The sequence below is a fragment of the Physeter macrocephalus genome, chromosome 7 (assembly GCF_002837175.3).
Source record: "Physeter macrocephalus isolate SW-GA chromosome 7, ASM283717v5, whole genome shotgun sequence".
Classification (NCBI taxonomy): Eukaryota; Metazoa; Chordata; class Mammalia; order Artiodactyla; family Physeteridae; genus Physeter; species Physeter macrocephalus.
Genome location: NC_041220.1, coordinates 108,750,779 through 108,772,413, shown reverse-complemented (window position 1 = coordinate 108,772,413; position 21,635 = coordinate 108,750,779). Strand labels below are relative to the sequence as shown.

At 38.0% G+C, this 21,635-nt stretch overlaps 1 protein-coding gene across 3 annotated transcripts in view; it reads left to right on the top strand.

Moving 5' to 3' along the window:
• Positions 1 to 21,635, top strand: part of SLC9B2 (solute carrier family 9 member B2) — a 54,106-nt gene that overhangs the window by 10,178 nt on the left and 22,293 nt on the right. For 2 of the 3 annotated variants that reach the window (XM_007114826.4, XM_007114825.4), the window contains exons 2-8: positions 3,936 to 4,067; positions 4,962 to 5,139; positions 10,211 to 10,381; positions 15,351 to 15,493; positions 16,374 to 16,501; positions 17,713 to 17,888; positions 21,318 to 21,424. In XM_007114826.4, the coding sequence (XP_007114888.2) occupies positions 3,978 to 4,067; positions 4,962 to 5,139; positions 10,211 to 10,381; positions 15,351 to 15,493; positions 16,374 to 16,501; positions 17,713 to 17,888; positions 21,318 to 21,424 (993 nt within the window). In that variant the 5' untranslated portion in view covers positions 3,936 to 3,977. The remainder of the gene's footprint in view (positions 1 to 3,935; positions 4,068 to 4,961; positions 5,140 to 10,210; positions 10,382 to 15,350; positions 15,494 to 16,373; positions 16,502 to 17,712; positions 17,889 to 21,317; positions 21,425 to 21,635) is intronic. The other variant, XM_028492143.2, reaches the window with a different exon arrangement.

The following is a 21,635-nucleotide window of genomic DNA, read 5'->3' as shown; positions in this document are numbered from 1 at the left end:
GTGTGCCCTGCATCGGCAGGCGGACTCTCAACCACTGCGCCACCAGGGAAGCCCTGTACTGTATATTTTAATGCCTTTTAAAACAAAATATTTCCACCTAATTTTTTTCTTTTCATTTTCTTAAAGATGTAGAATCACCTTTCTAAACATCTGTTATTATACAGGGGCTCCTTCAGGGCCAATTCAGGTATGAAAATTCTTACTAGGGATTTATTTGGTGGCAAGTGACAGAAACCCAACTCAAACTGGTAAGAAATTTATTGGCTCACCTAACTGAAAAGGAGCTGCTTTCAGGGGTACCAGCAATGTGATTATTAATTTAGAGCCTTCTCTTTCTGTCTTTCCATATTAAGACTCTGCTTTGTTCTGTGGTTAGTTACCTCATTCTTTAGAAGGCTTTTCTTGTATGTTACAACGATTGTCAACAGCAAGTCTGGGCTTAGCAACCCCAACAGAAAGAAAACTCTTTCTTAATGGTTCCAGTAAACACCCTAAACCTGACTCTCATTGGCCAGCTGTGGGTCACATGCTCATGCCTGAACTGGTCAGGTGACCAGGGAAGGAGTTCTCTCGCTGGCCAAGCGTGTCCTCATCTCTGGAGCATTGGTGGAGCATGGGGATTAGAGAGGGAAGGATAAGAGTCTCACATGAACCATATGTATGGGGAATAGAGGAGGCATGGATTCCACAAAAGAAAATTAGTGTTCTATCAACCAAAAAAAAAGGGGGAGAATGATGCTTGGCTGGCCAAAACTATAAATATCCCCTATGAAAAAGACATTTATTCTTTTGTAGCATTAGATTGCAATCTTTTCCATCTCTTTCATTGTCAGCTGTCACTCACGCTGCTCTCAATTTGTCTCTATCACAATCTCTTCCTACATTTTAATGTATAACATCATAAGAGGGTTTGGAAGTCAGGTGAGCAAAATCATTAGAATTGTTTTCAAAATAAGAGTTAATGTGCTCTGAGAACTTGAGAGCCTCTCTATGAGTAAGGAGTATAAGCTTTCTACTTTTTAATGGACTTCATGATATTTCTTACGGTCCTTAAAAAGCTCATTTTTCCATATTTTCTGATTTCTTCACCTTCTTCTGCCTTCTTAATGGGGGATATACTATTGTAAATTTGTAAATATTGTAAATTTCAAGACCCAGTGACTATGAACAATAAATGCCATGAACATGGTTGCTTTAAGTTACATTTTTGTGATTTTTCTAAATTTAAGTTGGGTTTTAAAATGAGACCGGTGGTTTAAGTATTCTTTTGGAAATGGAAACATAGCAGAGTATAAACAGAGCTGACCAGTTGTAAGTTGTTTTACTGGACTTATTAAAATACTGGTATTTTATTTTACCTTTTCTCTCTGCAATACCTCTCTGATCTCAAACAGTACTTTGGTATCCGGTGGAGACTGTGGGAGAATAGGGACATTTTTTTAAACACAAAACTATATGAATTCTCGAAAATAGCATATATTGTACAACATGCCCAATTTTGATTTTTTATGTTAAAAAGGACTAGAATAACATTAATAAAATGAATTCTCAAATTCATTTTAACCAGTAGTGTTACGTCCCCTAATCAAGAAGTTTGCCTTGAAAGAAGGAGGTTAAAATCATGATCAAAGAAAATGAATGGAATTATGTAGTAAATTCTTCAAAACTGGGGAGACCTTATCCTGCTTTAAGAGGAAAAGCAAAAAGAATCTCAGAGATTTATGATAATTAGGGAGGAGGAGTATGAGTGGCTAATAACCAACACTAGTGAATGCCTACCATATCCATGGTTGGACCTACTCTTTTTTTTTTTTTTTTTTTTTTTGTGGTACGCGGGCCTCTCACTGTTGTGGCCTCTCCATTGCGGAGCATAGGCTCCGGACGCGCAGGCTCAGCGGCCATGGCTCACGGGCCCAGCCGCTCCGCGGCATGTGGTATCTTCCCAGACCGGGGCACGAACCCGTGTCCCCTGCATCGGCAGGCGGACTCTCAACCACTGCGCCACCAGGGAAGCCCCATGGTTGGACCTACTCTTGTTGCCATTGTACAGATGGAGAATTACTTACAAACAGCCTAAGAAATTTGGTATATGATGGAGCTGGACTTTAGACCCGGGTTTGTCCAAATCCAGAGCCAATAGACTTTGTCACCTACTATATTAGGGGGTCAGTCTCTACAGAGGGTGAAGGCCAAGTGCCATGGTTTGGGATACAATGTCCTAACTCTCCAGCCTTGTCTCTCATTATCCATAGCCTCCCACCACAGGCTCTAACAGAGTTTTCCCTTGCACCACACTGGCTTTCATGCCTCGATGCCTTTAAGACAAGGGTTCTCTGAACCCAGCATTTTCCTGTCAAAATGCCATTCTTTCTCATGAGTCTAAAGTTTGAAGTATTTAAATTTTAAAAACTATATATACTTGTACATAAACACATACACATATGTAATGTATCATTCTATATACTTGTATTTATTTTATGTAATATATAATAAAAATCAAACTGAAGGCTTTTTGAGATGCCACTCTGGCCAACATTGTATTCTGCAAGGAAGAAAAATGATGGTGGTGGTGGAAAGGATATTATTTTCGTTGAAATTTTAAATGCAAACATCTTGGCATTTTGTTAAACAGAAAATGATGCCTTGAGGCCGGGGTCCTATCTAATTTATCCCTGTCTTTGTGGTCTAGCATAGTGCCTGGAGCATATGAGGCACTCAGATGTGTATTGAATTAGATTTTCCCTTCTCTCACATAATTTTCTCTTTGGTTCTGCCAACGCTTATAGTTTGTACCTCTATTATAATACTCATCATACTTGTTGCATTAGGAATAAGGTTGGTTACTAATAAAAAGAAAACTTAGCTAATAGTGGTTTATACAGTTACTCCAAAGCTTGGCAGTCCAAGACTGACGCAGCAACTCATGATGTCGTCAAGGAACCAGCTCCTCCTTCTTGCTTGTCTACTGTCCTTGTATAGGGATTTTTATTTTCATGGTTTCAGGGCCAAAGATGACTGTTGGCCCTGCAGGAGGTATATCTACAATCTAGGAAGGAGAAAGAAATGTGAGAGGGCAAAGAGTAAACAGTATGATCCTTGAAAGGTCTTGCCTTATTGTCTGGGAATGAAAGCCCTCCCCAGCGACTCCCACTTATATCTCATTACATAGAACTATGACACATGGCCACCTCTAGCTGCAGAAGTAGCTAGGAATTGGAATATTTGGCTTTTCAACCCATATAGCATGGGAAACCAAGGGAGAAGAGATTGAAGTGGGTGTTTATGAAGGCAACCTACAGGTCTGCCCTACAGGTTTTTTAGTTACTTCATACAAATTTATTTTTCTTGGTGTACTGTAAGTCTGTAGAGAACAAAGGATGTGCTTTGGTAATCTTTGAATTACCCACAGTGACTACCAAGAGTCTGTCACAGCACTTATCACAGTGTTTAAGACATTGTGGCTGCTCCATCATTGTTGTTGTATTTTTTTTAACTTCAATTTTGAAATAAGAACTAGGCAGGAATTAGTGACTCTGGTTTCTCTGAGTATGATGGAATCTGTAGATTTCTCTTTGGTGACTCATTTCCTCATATCAACATTGGAAAATTACCTGGGGCTTTCCTGCTTCAAGTTGGCCGATTAGAGAGGACAATTTAACAGTAATATTGCTGGGATTATTTGCAGTATAACTCAGAAAACAGGGTGGGAAGGTAATCATATAAAAATATGGTAAACAAGGGCTTTTTCAAGAAAGGTAAAAAAGGTAGGTAAGAATTAGGATTATATATTGTAATCAAAGAAAAGATTAGCAATTGAAAGTTAAGAACAGTCTAATTTAAAATATTTTAGCCACTAAGGGGAAAAATAAGTACAGTTCATTCATTTAAATCTCAAATTGCTGTTCTATATCTATACTCTTTCTCCTTTAAAACAGATCCTGTTCTTCTTCCCTCTATCATATTCTTAATTATAAATCATGGAGAATCAAGATAAAACAATTAAGCATGAAGATTCAGAACCTTCCACAGAGGTGAATCACACAGCTTCCAGGTGTCAAGAAAAACAGGTATGATCAAATGTAGAACATCCCAACCATTTCCTTAAGGAGGGGACTACATTTCCAAATCTATGACAGAATTGTGTTCTCTTCATTCTCTATCACTCAATTAACAATTCTCCCCATTCTTAAATCCCCAAACTGGTGTAGTAGGTGTGACTGCCAGTTTTCCTAGATAGTCATTAGCAGCTGGCCCTACATGGAGAGCCTGTGAAGTGCTTTGTGTTCCCAGCCTAAGCCCTAGAATCATTCTGGTTTCTTCCTTCTTTATTGCTTAAATTAAAGTAAATGAATGAATGTTAATTTGTTTTCACCACAGATGATTATCTCTCTCTGAATCACTCTGACATATTTACCAACTATGGCCTTGAATCATATTTTAAATAGGCTAATTTTTTTTTTTTTTTTTTTTTTTTTTTTTTGCGGTACACGGGCCTCTCACTGTTGTGGCCTCTCCCGTTGCGGAGCACAGGCTCCGGATGCGCAGGCTCAGCGGCCATGGCTCACGGGCCCAGCCGCTCCGCGACATGTGGGATCTTCCTGGACCAGGGCACAAACCCGTGTCCCCTGCATCGGCAGGCGGACTCTCAACCACTGCGCCACCAGGGAAGCCCTAAATAGGCTAATTTTTAAACCCAGTATTGAAAATCATAATGAAATTTTATGTGACTCAAGCATTTATAATGCTACAAATAGTGACTCAATGGTAAATACTCCTCACATAGTTCATTCTTATTCTGAGCATTCTCCAATTAGCTAGTAATAAAGCTGTGCTTTTCCTCTGTAAAGTGTTAGCCTTGATTCTAGCAACAGAAATTTGATTTGTGATGTGATGGCTCAGTAACTATAAAAATATACAGGAAATATGTAGTTTTAAGGATTTTTTAATTGCTTTAAACGCAGGAGGAAACAGTTATGAACCCCAGAGGTATAGATGGAAGTGAACCAACAGAAGGAAGTAACCTACTGAATAGCAATGAAAAAATGCAAGAAACACCAGCTGAACCAAATCATTTGCAAAGACTAAGACAAACATTTGCTTGCCCTCCACGTGGTTTACTGGATAGAGTAATAACAAATGGTATGTAAATGATAAGGGTGAATTCAGAACAAGAGGGTAAAAGATGAAGTTGTTATAATGAGAGATTCCAAAGTAATATGGTTTAAAGGACAGAAAGACATTTACTTCTCTCTCACATAAAAACTACAAGGTGAACAATTCATAACAGTATGTAGCTCTGCTCCATAGTCATTCAGGGTCCCAGGCTGACAGGCCTCCACCATTTTCAACACAGGGCTACCAAGAGCAGTGTTGTCACCACCGTTCCCACTAGCAGGAAGAGGGAGAGAGCAGAGGTCAAGGGCATTTTCCTTTTCCGTATCTGAGTAATTTCACAGGATTACGTTAGGCCTCCAATGAGAAAAATGACTGAGAAATTACTTATAAACAGAAAAGCACCAAATAAACGTTGGTTGTTATTACTGTTAAGTCATTGCCACTAATGTCTGAGCAAACACAGCTCAATTTATACTTCCAAACAAATCCATCGTTTTGTACGTAAAGATCCTGGTTTCCAGTTCAACTTATTGCTGCTATTACTTAAAATTGGGGGGTTAAGGAGGGGGAATTTATCTCTGCACTGTTCTGATGTGTTAGGGTTGGGATATATTTATCTTTTAGGAATGGATTTGGTCTTTGGAGGCATCCCAACATTATTCTGATATCAATTTGATGAATAAATGGACGTTCAATTTCAGTAATGTTGTTTTTGTTCAAAAAGGAAGTGTGTGTGTGCATGTATACTGCATGTATATTGGAGGATGTGTAATATAGTAAGAAAAAGGAGAATGGGGTTGAAACTTCTCTATAAAGGCAAATTTAAAGACAGTTTCAAAAATTGTGTTGAGGAATGACAGCATCATTAAATATATGGCCTCCCCCAGTAAATATGTTGAAAAATGTAACATGTTTGATCTAGAAGTTATATTTACTGAAAAATCAGGCTCACTTCTTTATACATATACTTCATTTGTGAGCTCTGAAAAACATTTTTATCATTCGCCACTGGGACAATGGAAGCCAAGTATGATACCTTATATTATACTTCAGGCTCTAGGTATGTTTTTTTGGTTTTTTGGGGTTTTTTTGTTTTTTTTTTTTGCGGTACGCGGGGCCTCTCACTGCTGTGGCCTCTCCCGTTGCGGAGCACAGGCTCCGGACGCGCAGGCTCAGCGGCCACGGCTCACGGGCCCAGCCGCTCCGCGGCACGTGGGATCTTCCCGGACCGGGGCACGAACCTGCGTCCCCTGCATCGACAGGTGGACCCTCAACCACTGCGCCACCAGGGAAGCCCTCTAGATATGTTTTTAATGAAATTAGGTAAGTTTCTAAACTAGCATGAGGAAAAAATCTCAAACTTTCCTTAAAACATGTAGAGAAAACCAGGTTCCAGAATATACACTAGTTGAGAAGGCAACAGATAATTTAATACCTTTTCTGTTCTTTTTATTTTTTTTAAACTTTCACTGTTCAAGTTATGGCACACTTCTAGTTAAAACATGTACACTACAACGGATATGGATTGCATTAAGGAAAGAGGTATAAAAGAATGATGTGATTTGGAGACTAGTTTTATAAAATTCTATAATCATTGTCCTTAAAGCTGCCTGAGAAATGGGGACTCACGATACATAAACACCTCTCACTTGTTTTCTTATACTTCTGTTTCCAAGGCTTAGAAGACTGCTTTTTTTCCCTGTACTCCTTCCTGTGACCATTCATCGTGCAAAGTATTCTTCTTAAGAAGTAAATCTTACATGTGAAAATATTATTTTTCAAAATTGTAGATAAGAAATATATTATTAACTGAATTAAACATGATTTAGAGAAACCTTATACATGTACACTCACTATGTATTCAGAATTTCATTTTGAGTATGAGGAGGGAAAAGGAAAGTTAGAGGTTTTTTTTAAAAAGTAGTATAAACATATGGGCACCAAGAGGGGGAAAGTGGCAGGGGTGGGGTGGTGGTGGGATGAACTGGGAGATTGGTATTGACATATATACACTAATACGTATAAAATAGACCCCTGCTGTATAAAAAAATAAATAAAATTCAAAAAAAAAGTAATGTTGAAGTGGAAAACCCTTAATTCTACCTTTCTGAATTAGTATAATACTAGGTTTATGCTGTGATAAAATAGATACAAGTTAGTAGCTGGCAATTCCCAATTTCCCATTATATTTCAGCCCGTGTTAGAAATTTCAGCCCCTATAGCCAATTGGGAAATACTGAAGGCCCCTTTGTTATTTTGTTGTAATAGCATCATAAGCCTAGAAAATCTGGAACAATTCTGTAAGGGTTTAAAAAATGGGACATTGGACGTGATCTCTAGCAATATGTAGAGGAGACTCAATGAATAATCCTTTCACTTATGCCAGTGAAAACATCTGAAAATAGTTTAATGCTTTTTAAATATACCTTTTATCTGTCAAGAAAACAGGAAGTCATCGGACACCAAAAACAAAGTATAAGTAGGAGAGATAAATAAACACTCAAGCTGGCCTTCTCTCCAGAGGCTTCTGCAAAACACCAATGAACTTGAGATTTATTCTGAGAACCATGAGAGTATAGGAGGCTTTGCTAGAGCCGCCCAGGTTGGGGGAAGTATCATAGGAGAAATCATTCTCCCTCACCCACACAAAGTTGGAACCCAGTGTGATGGTGGATTTGAGGTAAACCTGCCCTGCAGAGGGGCCCAAGTAACTAAACCTGTCTGTCTAAACTGTGGTGCTGGCTGGAGGAGGGGAGAGTCTCCACTAAAAATGGGTAACTTCATTCTGATTTGTGCTCCAAATTCACAGAAAAATAACTCAAACTGAAAATATATCTAAAAGTGGTCCCAGTTTGTAAGCATCTAAACACATGGTAGAAGCAAATTCAGATCCTATCAGGAAAAACTCAGACTCAACCTAAGGCTCCAGCAATTCCCAGAGATACAGTTGCAAGGAAGAGCTCACCGTTGCAAGAAAACAAACAAAAAATCACAAATAAATGCACAAGGAAACATTTCAACATTGCCATTATCAGAAAATAGAATATAAAATAATTTTGATATCTGTAAAGAAGCTAAAGAGGAAATAGCAAGTATGAGTACAAAACAACTCTATAAAAATGAACAGATTTTAATAAGAACCAAACTGAAGTTCTAGAGATGAAAAATAAAGTACAGTAATTGAAATTTAAAAGAGTGGATAGACAACAGAGTAAGTGGAAAGAAAATTGGTAAACTAGCAAATAGATCTGAAGAGATTATGTACAATGCAATACACAAAGATGGGAAATATGAAACTAGGGATAGCAACGCAGAGAGGAGAGTGTGACTGTTTAATCATAGTTCCAGAAAAAAAAGAATAGGAAGAATGGGGGAGATAAAATATTTGAAGAAATACAGAATTTATAAAAATCATAAATCCTGAGCAAACCAAAAGGAAGCCATTCCTAAACATATACTGAATTTGCAGAAAGCCAAAGGAAAAGAAAGATCTTAGAACCAACCAAAGAAAAAGAATTCCCTAAAAGAGCTGAAATTAGACTTACAAAACAGTAACAAAAGACAGAAAACCAAGGAATAATATTTTCAAGGAACTGAAAGTAACTCTCAACTTAGAATTGTATACATAGATAAGCTATCTTTTAAGAATGAGAATAAAGATGATTCCAGATAAATAAAACTAAAAATTTGCTACCAGCAGATCTTCATGAGAAATATAGCATGCTCTGCTACAGAGTGTTTCTGTACCATGAATTAGTTTATATGCGATGGTAAATAGGGAACTGCGTCGGTGTAATATGGAGTTTGCATTTTTGTACATAATTTTTCCTGGCGTATTAATGTTTAACATCATCGAGCAATAGCAGATAAGAACAAAGTGAATTGAACCCTCCCCCCAAAAAAGATCAGGTATATACTTTATTACAGCTAAAGATAAAGACTTATTAACTTTAAAGATAAAGCCTTTCAAAAAGCTGAGCACCCTGTGTACGTACCTTTTTTTGAGGTGGTCAGTTGTTCTCTTAGGGACGTCAAAGACTTAAACTTCCACGACATTAAGCTGTCTAATGAAGCCACATGTGATGAAGAAGCTGCCAACACTTACCTCAGTTAAAAAACAAAACAAAACATTAACAACAACAAACCACATTTGATTGATGGAGAAGGCTACAGTCTGGATAGGATTTGATGGAACTACTCTCTGTTTAGAGCAAATGCTCTCAAGATTCTGCATCTTGAAATAGTAAGTGTGGTTCCAGTGTTGAAGTCTGCAAAGAAGAGGTTGACGATGGGAGATACAAATATTAGTGGAGATTTAACTGTGCCGGTACTTTTATTAGGATCGTTGTTGTTTCTGTTAGTGCTTTGGTCACAAGTTGTGAGTTGTGAGTTGTCTGCCCAGCTCTCTTTTTTCCATGTGCCTTTCTGTTGTCAATGTACAATTTTGTAGAACACAAGGTTTTCAAACAGGGAAACATATTTCACATTCTAACAGACATGCCTCTCCTAAAGGAAGTACTTCAGGCAACAAAATAATTGTCGAGAGGAAAGGTTTGAGATGCCATAATGAATGATGATCAAAAAACAAGGTAAGTATGTGGGTAATTCTAAACAAACATCGACAATAGAAAAGAAGCAATAGTTAAACAATAAATTAAACAATAATGCTTAATTCAAGGCAGAACTAAAATACTGGAGTGTGATTGTTAAAGTGTTCTCATGTTTCTGCAAAGAGGATATAGATAGTGACTCTTTCTCTTTTTATTAACTAATGAATATTTATGGTAAAATTATAAGGAAAAATAAGGGAATAGTTAAAAAAACAAATCCAAGATAGTAGTTTCTTCTGGCAGTGTGAAAGGAGATGGGCGATAGGGTTAGGAAGAGCACACAGGAGGCTTCAAAGGCACTGGTAATATCCTACTTTTTAAGGTGGTTGGAAATTACCCAGTTTTTTATATTACTGATGTTCTTTAAAACTTACACATGATTATAAATATTTGTATGTGTATTCATTTTTTTAAATGTTTAGATTATATTAAGACTTGCAGATGACCACTGGTTGGTAGAAACTAGTTTTCCTCGTTTATTTCAGTCACCGTGGTGGTTCTTCTGTGGGCTGTAGTTTGGTCAATTACCGGCCCTGAATGTCTTCCTGGAGGAAACCTGTTTGGAATTATAATCCTATTCTATTGTGCCATCATTGGAGGTAAACTTTTGGGGCTCATTAAGTTACCTACATTACCTCCACTGCCTCCCCTTCTGGGTAAGTGCTAAACACATCCTGTTTTCTTCAGAGTAAGTCATATTATGGAAATAATATATAATGGTGTGCCTCTCATGCTCTCTTCCTAAATCCGCATTCTTTGACACCATGTTGGTAGCTTAACATCAGCCATGGTGGAAGTATCTTTAAGACAGAAATCAGCAAGTGCTACGAATCAGGGCTTACTATATTGTTAGTCATTCACATCACTGACAAACAAGTGAAGTTCCAACATGCATTTTCATTGGTTCATTTTCATCTTACTCATTAACATAAACAAAGTTATCAACCGATATTCATGGTGACACTATACTCGCTCGTCATAATGTGAATGACTTCTTTGCTAAGCCAGATAGTAGTCAAGCATTTATTTGTAATCTGATTTTGTCAATTCATTGTTGAACTGCAACCATAGTTGGTTATGGATATGGAGTTCAACAATGAAAAACCATGGAAGCATTCTATGAGAATCAATTGGCTATATAGAATTTACAGCGATGATTGTTGCATATTTATAAACTATTCTGCACATCCTTGATATCAGTAAAATTTATAATAAATATGTAAATCTATAAATATAAATACACACTTTTTTGGACAGCTACTTATGAAGCATCTACCAGCACACCATTGGGTGTATTGTATTATCATGCTTATTAAAATAATTTAGCCAAAAATATTCTTCCAGAGGCCATGAGAACTGTCCAAACATGAAACACATGAAAATTAGTCTTAACACTGGACATTATATCTTTAATGTTTCTTCAAAGAATTCCATATTACAAAATTTTAATTTACCACTTTCATTATACCACAAAAGGCATTTTGTGCCCATTTCTAACAGATTTATAAATCACTAAGTTTTATTTTTAAATCACATATCTTTTACACATATATATTTGCACGCATTTCCTGAGTAAAAATTTTTCCTGTTATTTTATGTTAGTGAGGACAATCAATATTGGCTAACAAAGACCAAAATTACTCGCTTTTGAGTTTGTGGTCAGCAGTTGAAGCTAAATATAAAAAGAAGTAGAGTTATTTACATTGACCATGCACTATTTCTCAATATACTTTTCAATTTTAGGTAAAAATAAAGTTATTTTGCTTAATTCATATTATTTATCATGAGTGCTTTTTGTTCTCTAAAGTTATTAATTGAATTATTGTTAAAATGAGTTGTTTCTAAATATGCCTGGATGCCGGTGATAAAGGGTTGGCAATCCACCTCTTTTGTAAATAAGATATTATTGGAACACACCCATGCTCAGTCATTCACATATTGTCTGTGGCTGCTTTCACACTACAGTGGCAGAGCTGAGAAGTTGTGAAAGAGACCCTGTGGCCCACAAAGCCTAAAATATCTCTTATCTGACCCTTGACAGAAAATGTTTGCTGACTCATTCATCTAAATCAGTGCTTCTCAAACTTTATCATGCAGAAAAATGACCTTGGGACCTTGTTAAAATGCAGATTCTAATTAAACAGATCTGGGGGTGGGGCCTGAGATTCTGCATTTTTAATAAGCTAATCATAAGTTTTCAAACATGGTTGTGCATAGGAATCACCTCATGAAGTCTTTTAACAGCTGATGCCCAGAGATTCTGAATTAATTGATGTGGCATATGCCCTGGGCATCAGAATTTTTAAAAGTTCCCCAAGTGATTCTAATATGCAACCTAAGTTGAGACTGCTGTTCTAGACTCCATGAAAATACCCTTTATACCTCATCCTTTTTTTTTTTCCATTCTATGCCTATTATTACAACAAACTAAGTATACCACATTGCCAAGTGGTACAGACTTGGGCTTTGAGATCTCATGAAATCTCCTGTGGTAACTGAAATCATTCTGAAAGATCACATACGTTATATATCTTAGCATCCCTTTTTGTAGTGTTACACTTGTGATAGAAAAAAGTTTACCACTTTTTATTGTAGTAGGGCCAGTAACTAAAACCGAAACATTATCTGAATCCATAAAGACTTGTTAAGACAGAATATGTGTGATGATTGCCTGTTCTATATTTTCATAAGCTCATTGAAGTAATTGCTAGAGATAGAGGATGAAGGAGAATTTTTTTATTCCCAAAATGAACGTGAAAACAATTGCCCTGGAACACTTTCCTTTGTCCATGGTCTGGGCTGATGTGGCCACCTGATTTTGACTTGGATGTTCTCTTCTTGCCTCTGAGCCCACATGGGCCTCTCCATTCGTTGTGGGGAGAAGAACACCTTTCCTAATAGAGGGGTATTATTCTTTTTTCTCTTAATTTGTATTATGGAAATCTTTTTAAATATGCAAAAGTTATCAATACATGACCAATCGTATTTCACCTACTCCCAAGTTTTTTTGAAGCAAATTATAATTGAAAAAAATTTCCATAATACAAATTAAGAAAAAAAGAATAGTCCTCTATCAAAGGAGGTGTTCTTTCCTCCACAACCTACGTGAGAGGGAGAGGCCAACGTGGGCTCAGAGGCAAGAAGATGCCTGCCAAATCCATATCAGGTGGCCAGAGCAACCCAGACCATTGGCAAAGGAAACTGGTTCCCAGGGAAATTTTCACATTCATTTGGGGAACAAAAAAATGCTCCCTTCCCCCATAAAACTCCAAAAAAAGCCCCCTTAACATATTTTTGAATTCTTGTTAGATTATTATTCTTTTTGATTCCAGGTAGTTATATGCTATAATTAATTTAGGACTGGTTTAGATCCACATTTTAAGTTTCAGTAAGGAACTATTGACGTATTAATGAAATAAAAGGTTAGTGCAGCATTTTGGGCTTGGTAATTTGCCAATATCTATAAAAATGAAATATGCCTGTACCCTAGGGCTTAACATTTCCACTGTTAGGGATTATCCTGTGGATATACTTACACAAACCTACAAACATGTAAGCTCCATATGGACAAGGACCATGTTGGTCTAGCTGATATATGTATTAGCAGGGTATCATAAGGGTCTGGCATGTAGTAGGCACTTAATACTTGATGTATGAACTGTGCTCATTTCAGCACTCTTTGTAATGAAAAATCTTAATGTCCATTAATTGGTTCCAGAGTTATGGTACTTCCAAACAATGAGATACTATTGCAACTATTATAAAATAAGGCAGATATATATATCAATGGGAATATATCCAGGATATATTGTTAAATGGGGAAATATTATACAATGGTATATAAACATGCTTTCTTTTGTGTCCAGCACACACACACACACACACACACACAAACACAAAAGCACACACACACACAGGCATGCTTAAATAGGTATAGAAACTTTCTGGAAGGGCACAAATAATCCTTAACAATGAAAACTTTTGGGGAATGAAGATCAAAAGTTGCCTTTGGGATTGGGCATTTACTTGTCACTTTATACTTGTCAGTAATTTTTAATTTTACCATAAGCATATATTATCCTTCTCATTATTGTTTTAAAAATAGTTATTGTAGGCTAGTTTATATTTTCACAAATTCTAGAAAGACCATGACAGCAGAATTCAGAACGTAGAGACCTTCTTCCAGATTAAATGGCAGTGATGAAATATACCTGGGAGTGATGCTCCTTTACCTAACCGTGTCTGGAGCAAGTCACAGAAAGCCACACTGGTAATTCTTTTCTATTCTCATAGCTGACATTCAAAACATCCCAACACTAGTAAATTTGTCCACTCATATAACGGGTGGTGCTTATAAGGACATGGTGAGAAGAGGGTAGTGCTGGAGAACGGAGGGTAGAAGCCTCACAGTATCTACCGGAGAAGTCTTTCCCTTTGCATGGACATGCGGTATTATCATTGAGGGCAGGATCCCCTCACAAACTACTCAGTTTCCTCAGTCACACTCAGCTACTTGCAGTTCCTAGAATGTCACACTTCTTTTTCATACCTTGGAGGAAACTGCTCTCTCTTTCAGAAACTTCTCAACTCCCCGGCCTCTTTACCCCTTTTCTCCTTCTTTGCACCCCTCTGACTCACCCCTCCCGTCTCAGCTCATACAATACCTCCTCAGGCTTCCATAAAACTCAGATTGTCAATTTGTCTTGCTTCCCTAGAGGCTGAAAGCTTGCTGAGGTGTAGTACCCAGTTTTTGTTCATTATCATATCTCTAGTGCCTATTATAGTATCTGAAATACTGAAGGCATTTGGTGAATGTTGAATGGCTGAATGAAAAAAGAGTCACTAGATGACATGACAGAGCAATGTCCATTGCATCATAACTCACCTTAAGCCTTTGCAGAGCAGGTTATGTGGGGTTTTTTTTCTTAAATTATTCTGTTTGAAGGTAAAATGGAATCCATATAGGTATTTATTGACATTTCAGGTAATCTGACATAGCCAATAATGTCAGGAGCTCTTTGCTAGTTGCACACAAAGGGATGACTAAATTGGACATTGTATTTTTTTAAATATTTATTTTATTTATTTATTTTTGGCTGCGTTGGGTCTTAGTTGTGACACGCGGGATCTTCATTGTGGTGCGTGGGCTGCAGAGCACGTGAGCTCAGTAGTTGCAGCACGTGGACTTAGTTGCCCCGCGGCATGTGAGATCTTAGTTCCCCGACCAGGGATCGAACCCACGTCCCCTGCATTGCAAGGCGGATTCTTAACCACTGCACCACCAGGGAAGTCCCTGGACATTGTATTAAAACATTTTACATTTAGAATTTGATCACACTTTCTATCCAAGTACTGCATCCTGTTTCTCCCTTTCAGGTTCAGTTATTTAGGAATTATTAATTATTCTAATCTGTTGTTTTTATCTTCATATTAAAGCCTTGTCTTAGCTCCTCTAATTTATTATATTATTTTAATTAAAAGCTTAACCTAATTTCACCTAGTGAATAAGCAAAAAAGGAAGTATTTCCTAGGATTATAGGGTAGTCTCTTTCACAGCTAAAGTGCCAAAACCTATTGCCTGTATTTGAAAACTGACTAAAGAGTTGTTTGACTTTTCCGTTCTAGGCATGCTGCTTGCTGGGTTTCTCATCAGAAATATCCCCGTCATCAGTGATAACGTACAGATCAAGCACAAGTGGTCTTCTGCTTTGAGAAGCATAGCCCTGGCTGTCATATTGGTTCGCGCTGGCCTTGGGCTTGATTCAAATGTATGAAGTACAAATTTCTAATTATTGACTAGGAATTTTGTTCCTTCACCACTGCCAGTGTTTAGAATCACTGAGCTTTGGGAAATGGAAGTGGCATTGTGCATGACATTCTCAAGAAGAGATGAGAATCTGTTTCAATGCAGAACTCTCCCCAGAAGATGTTCCCATACTCTTTCTTGGAGAAAGGTGAAGTTACTATGTGGGGACAGCACCAAGAATAAAGGCCCCCCCTTTTCTCTGACAGAGATATGGGCCATAGTTATAAATTATGGTCATGAGAGAGAAGACATCATATTTTTGGCATGCGAAGCCCTATTTAAGAGTTTAGGGCTAACTGTACTGGCTCAGGAAACTGCCTCCTATATAGAATGAGTCTCAAGTATGAGTTTTTTTTCAATGCTTTTTTCATTAGGAATGAATTTTTGGAATGTTTTGATTTAGAAATGCATGTTTTGGGGGATGGAGGTTTTCACCCAAGCCTCATTTTGGGACCATAAATTATAAATAAAGCTAACGCTGAGAGGGTTAAATCAGCTAGCGTGGGGATTATAAGCACAGACTCTGGAAGCAGCCTGCCTGGGTGCAAACCTAGCTCCACAACTCACCAGTGTCATGATCATAGACAAATCACTTTAACTTGAGCCTTTTTAGATGAGGACATCTACAAAATGGGCATAATATTACCTATATCATAGGGCTGCTATGAGGAATAAATAAGCTAGCTCTGAACACTTAGAACACTAGATGTTCTAAGTGGAACATTCCTGGAAGATTTGTGATGATCCAGATGTGGGCTGAATATTGAAGCAAAAGCATTTAATGTCATAATCTCTGCATGTCTTTAGAGAATTATTTTAGTATGTCTAGTTTTCTATTGCAGGCCCTGAAGAAGTTGAAGGGTGTTTGTGTAAGATTATCCTTGGGTCCTTGTCTTGTGGAGGCGTGTACATCTGCTCTTCTTGCCCACTTCCTCATGGGTTTACCATGGCAATGGGGATTTATGCTGGGGTAATGGTTTTTCTTTATTGTATGAAAATATGCACAGACATTTAGGGCTTTCACTGATTCCTTACAAGAGAACACGTAATAGCATTTTCTTAAGGACATCAAAAAAATACATCGATATCAGCATAATCTAAATATTATAACTTCAAATTATAGTATATGTGTATAGTGTATGTCTAGCTTTTGCAGTAATTATAATAATTTAAACTGTTGAAGAAGTAATGATCTTTTACCTATACGTGATTCCAGACTGGTGAGAGAGATGCCAGAGCTCACCTCAGAATCTGGTATAAAGGATAATAAATATATCAACAGTCATCAACACCCCGACGGGTTTTCCTCTTTCTTTTGTCACCAGACTGTTTGATTAGATGGCTCTGCTGTCTCTTCCTTCCACTGTCAGTTCTCATTTCTAATGGTTAAAAGCCATGAGAATTAAATAAATATGAAAGTACTTAGAATTTAGTACTAGTGAGTATGCAACAAGTAAGAAGTTCTTATTTCTCAGGGTTAGGACCCTGGAGCTATACTGCTTGGATTCAAATCCCAGCTCTATGACTTTGCGTTATGCAATCTTTGGCCAGTTATTTAATCTCTCTGTGCCTCAGTTTACTCATTTGCAAAACAAAGATAATGATTGTAACTTTTTCATGGCGTTATTGTGAGGATTAAATATATGTTACGTGCTTAAAATGGTGTTTGGTACGTAGTAAGCACTATAAAATGCTTTCTGGTGTTACTACTGCTGCCATTATGAGTGTCACTGTCAATGTCATTATGGCCTTTTCCTTCTAATCTGTTGTCTTATTTTACATACTCAATCCTGGTAAAAGGCCTAACATCACTGGGTTCCAATCCAAAAAGTCTATGGCCATGTTTTTCAAACCTCATACCATGAATGTTTTGTTTTTTAAAAAAAGGCAGATTCCTGGGGCCTGACCCCATTAGGTCTTCTATACCACCCATAAATATAACTTTTTAGGCAGCCTAAGTAGTTCTAACACAGGTTATCCATGGCCGTACTTTGAAAAAAGGGTTCTATAGAACTTGCATATATGTATGTGTTTCTGGGTTGGTGCTTTGCTCCCATCTGAAAGACTTTAGTTGTCCAAAGTGTAACCTTTAAAAGAGTAGAGGTTATTGTACTTTCAACAACAATAATAATAATAATGAGTAAGATACTGTCATAAATGCCTAAAGCGCTGCCTGCTTAGTTTTGTTTTAGGTGCTGTGTCTCCAGCTGTCGTGGTGCCTTCAATGCTCCTTTTGCAGGAAGGAGGCTATGGTGTTGAAAAAGGCGTCCCGACCTTACTCATGGCTGCTGGCAGCTTCGATGATATTCTGGCCATCACTGGCTTCAACACCTGCCTGGGCATGGCCTTTGCCACAGGTACAGGGATCCGTTCACAACGTGCTGTTCTCTTGCACTCTAGAAACATAGATTATGGCGTTACAAGCATGGCATAGTTGCTTGATAATTAATTAAGGCAAATTAAAATAGAAAAAGTCACCTCCCAAGATTTAGTTCCATACTAGGAAGGGACCAGTAGCTTCACCCTCTAGACACAGACTGCTCAAGCAGTTTGGTAAGTGCAGTAGGGGAGATTCAAAGAAGGACTTAAAGAAGATTTAGAGAAGGACTAAAACAGCTTCGACATGGAGCCTCTGGGAAAGTTTAATCCTGGAGACTTCACACAAGGGATGCGTAGATTTTCAGTGAGCACAATGACAGCAGGCCAAGTACGAGGAACAGCACTCTTCTAAAATAGGAACAGTTTTAACATTTGGTGGGTAATAGCAGCAATGATTTTAATGGGTATCTTTGTCATACTTACCAAGTGTTTGAAATGGATGCATTACGTTTTTTGTTTGTTTGTTTTGCGGTACGCGGGCCTCTCACCGCTGTGGCCCTCTCCCGTTGCGGAGCACGGGCTCCGGACACGCAGGCTCAGCGGCCATGGCTTACGGTCCCAGCCGCTCCGCTGCATGTGGGATCTTCCCGGACCGGGGCACGAACCTGTGTCCCCTGCATCGGCAGGCGGACTCTCAACCACTGCGCCACCAGGGAACCCCGCATTATGTTTTAAGTAGTAATGAAAAAGAACTTAAGGCATTTTTTTTCTCTCCCACTATTATTCAGTACCTTTACTCTCCTTTGGCACAGCGTAAATTTAAGTTCATTTTTCAATCCATGTCCAAGAGTTGGAAATAAGATTTGCGATTTCATATTATTGACAAAATGTAATTGTAGCTTAAATTTAGCTTCAGATTATTTAGTGGGAGCACACCTTCATAGAAAGTCATGTATTTTTAGTCTCTCCACCCCGCTGTAGTTATTCAACCATTTTGGGGGGTTATATGATTTCTGCTGAGTACCTAGAACTTCGCCTCTTCCTGTTGCCCCAAAGTTGCCTTACATCCAGTCCCTGCTATATGTCACTGGTTAAATTAATCTTATCAAAAACATGGCTTTCATAAGGTTACCTTCTTGTTCAAGAACCAGTGAGGTTTTGTTGTAAAGGAGAAACTAACACACTATTTATTGTAAAACAGTTATACTCCAATAGAGATGTTAAAAAAAAAAAAAAAAGAACCAGTGAGGATTCCCTCTTATCTATTAAGTCAAATCTAAACTTTTTTCTCTTTTGGAAACCTTGTTCTGATGCTGAACTGTTTGATAATAAAGTGCTTATTGGCAGATAAAGAACAAAACAAAACTCTGCTCTACCTATCCAAAAGTATGTTTGCACCGTTTTCCTGGTATACACCTTTTAAACAATAGCGCTCAGCCTCAGCTGCATACTAGAATTACGTGGGGAGCTTTTTAAAATACTCTTGTAGGCACTGCCTTAGGCCAGTTAAATCAGAACTTCTGGGAATGGAAACCATGGCTTTAGAGCAACAGTTTGCATTAGAATCACAGGGGATGGGGACGAGCAGGGCAGGGAGGGCAATGAGGAGGGTCTGCAGGGCTGCCGGCTGCAGACAGCCTGAAGACCCTTCCCAGTCGGCAATGCTGTATTCCCTGTGCTCTGCCCCACTAAATGTGGTCCTTAGGCCTTTTGGATGGGAACTACCTGGAGCTTCTTTAAAATGTGGATCCCAGGGCTTCCCTGGTGGCGCAGCGGTTGAGAGTCCGCCTGCCGATGCAGGGGACACGGGTTCGTGCCCCGGTCCGGGAAGATCCCACCGCAACGGGAGAGGCCACAACAGTGAGAGAAATGTGGATCCCAAGCCCTGCCAGATTTACTGAATCAGGATTTTCAGAGGTAGGGCCCAAGAAGTCTTTTTTTATTTTTTAAGCAACCTTACTATATCAGAGACTGAAACTAATTGGCTCCTTTCTACACATCTGTAGTAAATTATTTACCATATTAGCTCAAGACATAGGCTACTATCACAACTAGATGCTTTTGACAGTCACACCATTACCTAACAGAGAGCTATCCTAGCTAAGTAAAATTACTACAGAGGTAATTATTCTTTTAAATAAGAGAGATGATGGAAACCGTAGGGGAGGAAAAGCTATTTCCCCTCTACCCACCTTAGGTTCATTGGCTGGGACCCTGTAAATCAGACTGACCAAAGACAGCTTGACAAGAGAAAAGGTTTATTAGCATGTGCGTGCGTCGTGCTTACACACTGGAGTACGCAGTGGTGAGTAACTCAAGGGGTGGTTAGAATTGGGGCTTATAAAGCATCTTAGCAGAGAACAATAATTTTGTAGAGAAGTGCAAGACAAAGGAAAAGGACTTTGAGCTTTTAGAGGCAACAAATTGTGGAAAGGCAAATATATGAGCAAACTATTGTTAGATAAGGGCTGGTTTCAGCACTTTGTTATGTAGATTTCTCTGGTGCTGTCCCAGCTTTACAAATTTATGTCCTTCTTTTAAAAGCAAATAGGGAGATGGCAGAGAGCTTATCTTGTATATGTTTCTTCTCAATTGCCTTCAGCTCAAAATAATCCTTATGCCACAGTGGCAATACCTTGGGGGTGGCATATGCTGTACCCGAAATTATAATAACAAGAAACCACATAACTGGTTAGTACATATTTTCTTAGAACAGTTTGTGAGGAAGGCTTTATATATTGAGCAATTTTAATATAATTTTCTGCACAATGTGCTAGCAAAGATGTTTTTAAATTAAAGTTTCCTAAATCCTGTTTGCTATGGGGGAAAATACAGTTTACTTACCTCTATATTGTGATATTTCAAAGAAGCTAAGCAACAAATAAAGACTCTTCCAAGAGCAATTTCAAAAATAATTTATTTTCAGATTTAATCTTAGAAATAACATTTGAGAAGGAGTAAGCCCCCTACATTCATTGTAGTAAGAAAAGATTTTACTTTTATTGCCAAATTCTTAAGTTACTGTATTCTGTATATATTAGAGCTACTAAAATCAATATGCATTTATTATTAAAAAATCAGGCTCTTAAATGGCAGTTTGAATACTAGATCTGTCTGCTCACCCAGCCTATGCATATAATACAGTAGAACAAATTAGACCTGATTTATAAATTTTATCTTTCATATTTTCTTAGTAAATAATAAATTATGTAAATTTATACTGAAGTAAACATAGAAAAAAGTACACAAATCATAGCTTATGCCTATTTTTAAATTTATCTCCAATAATATGCATACCTTTCTTAATATAGGCCCATTTTATTAGACATTTTAAGAATATGGAAAGCAGGAAAGATCTGTACATTTTTGCTTCTATATAATTAGACTCTTTATGTTAATGATTAACGTCTGTGCATTTATGGATTTAGAATTCTGTCTCAAGTTTTTCTTTTTATGTTTTTTTTAAGGCTCCACAGTTTTTAATGTCCTCAAAGGAGTTTTGGAGGTGGTAATTGGTATGGCAACTGGATTGCTTCTTGGATTTTTTATTCAGTATTTTCCAAGCAGTGACCAGGTAAAAGAAATAATCTGTGGGTAAGTCGTGCTCTAACATGTCATTGGAGGAGCATTCTAGAACACTACCCTGAAAGCTGATGTGAATTATGTGATTTAGAAAATGGGCGGGGGGCTTCCCTGGTGGCGCAGTGGTTGCGCGTCCGCCTGCCGATGCAGGGGACACGGGTCCGCGCCCCGGTCTGGGAGGATCCCACATGCCGCGGAGCGGC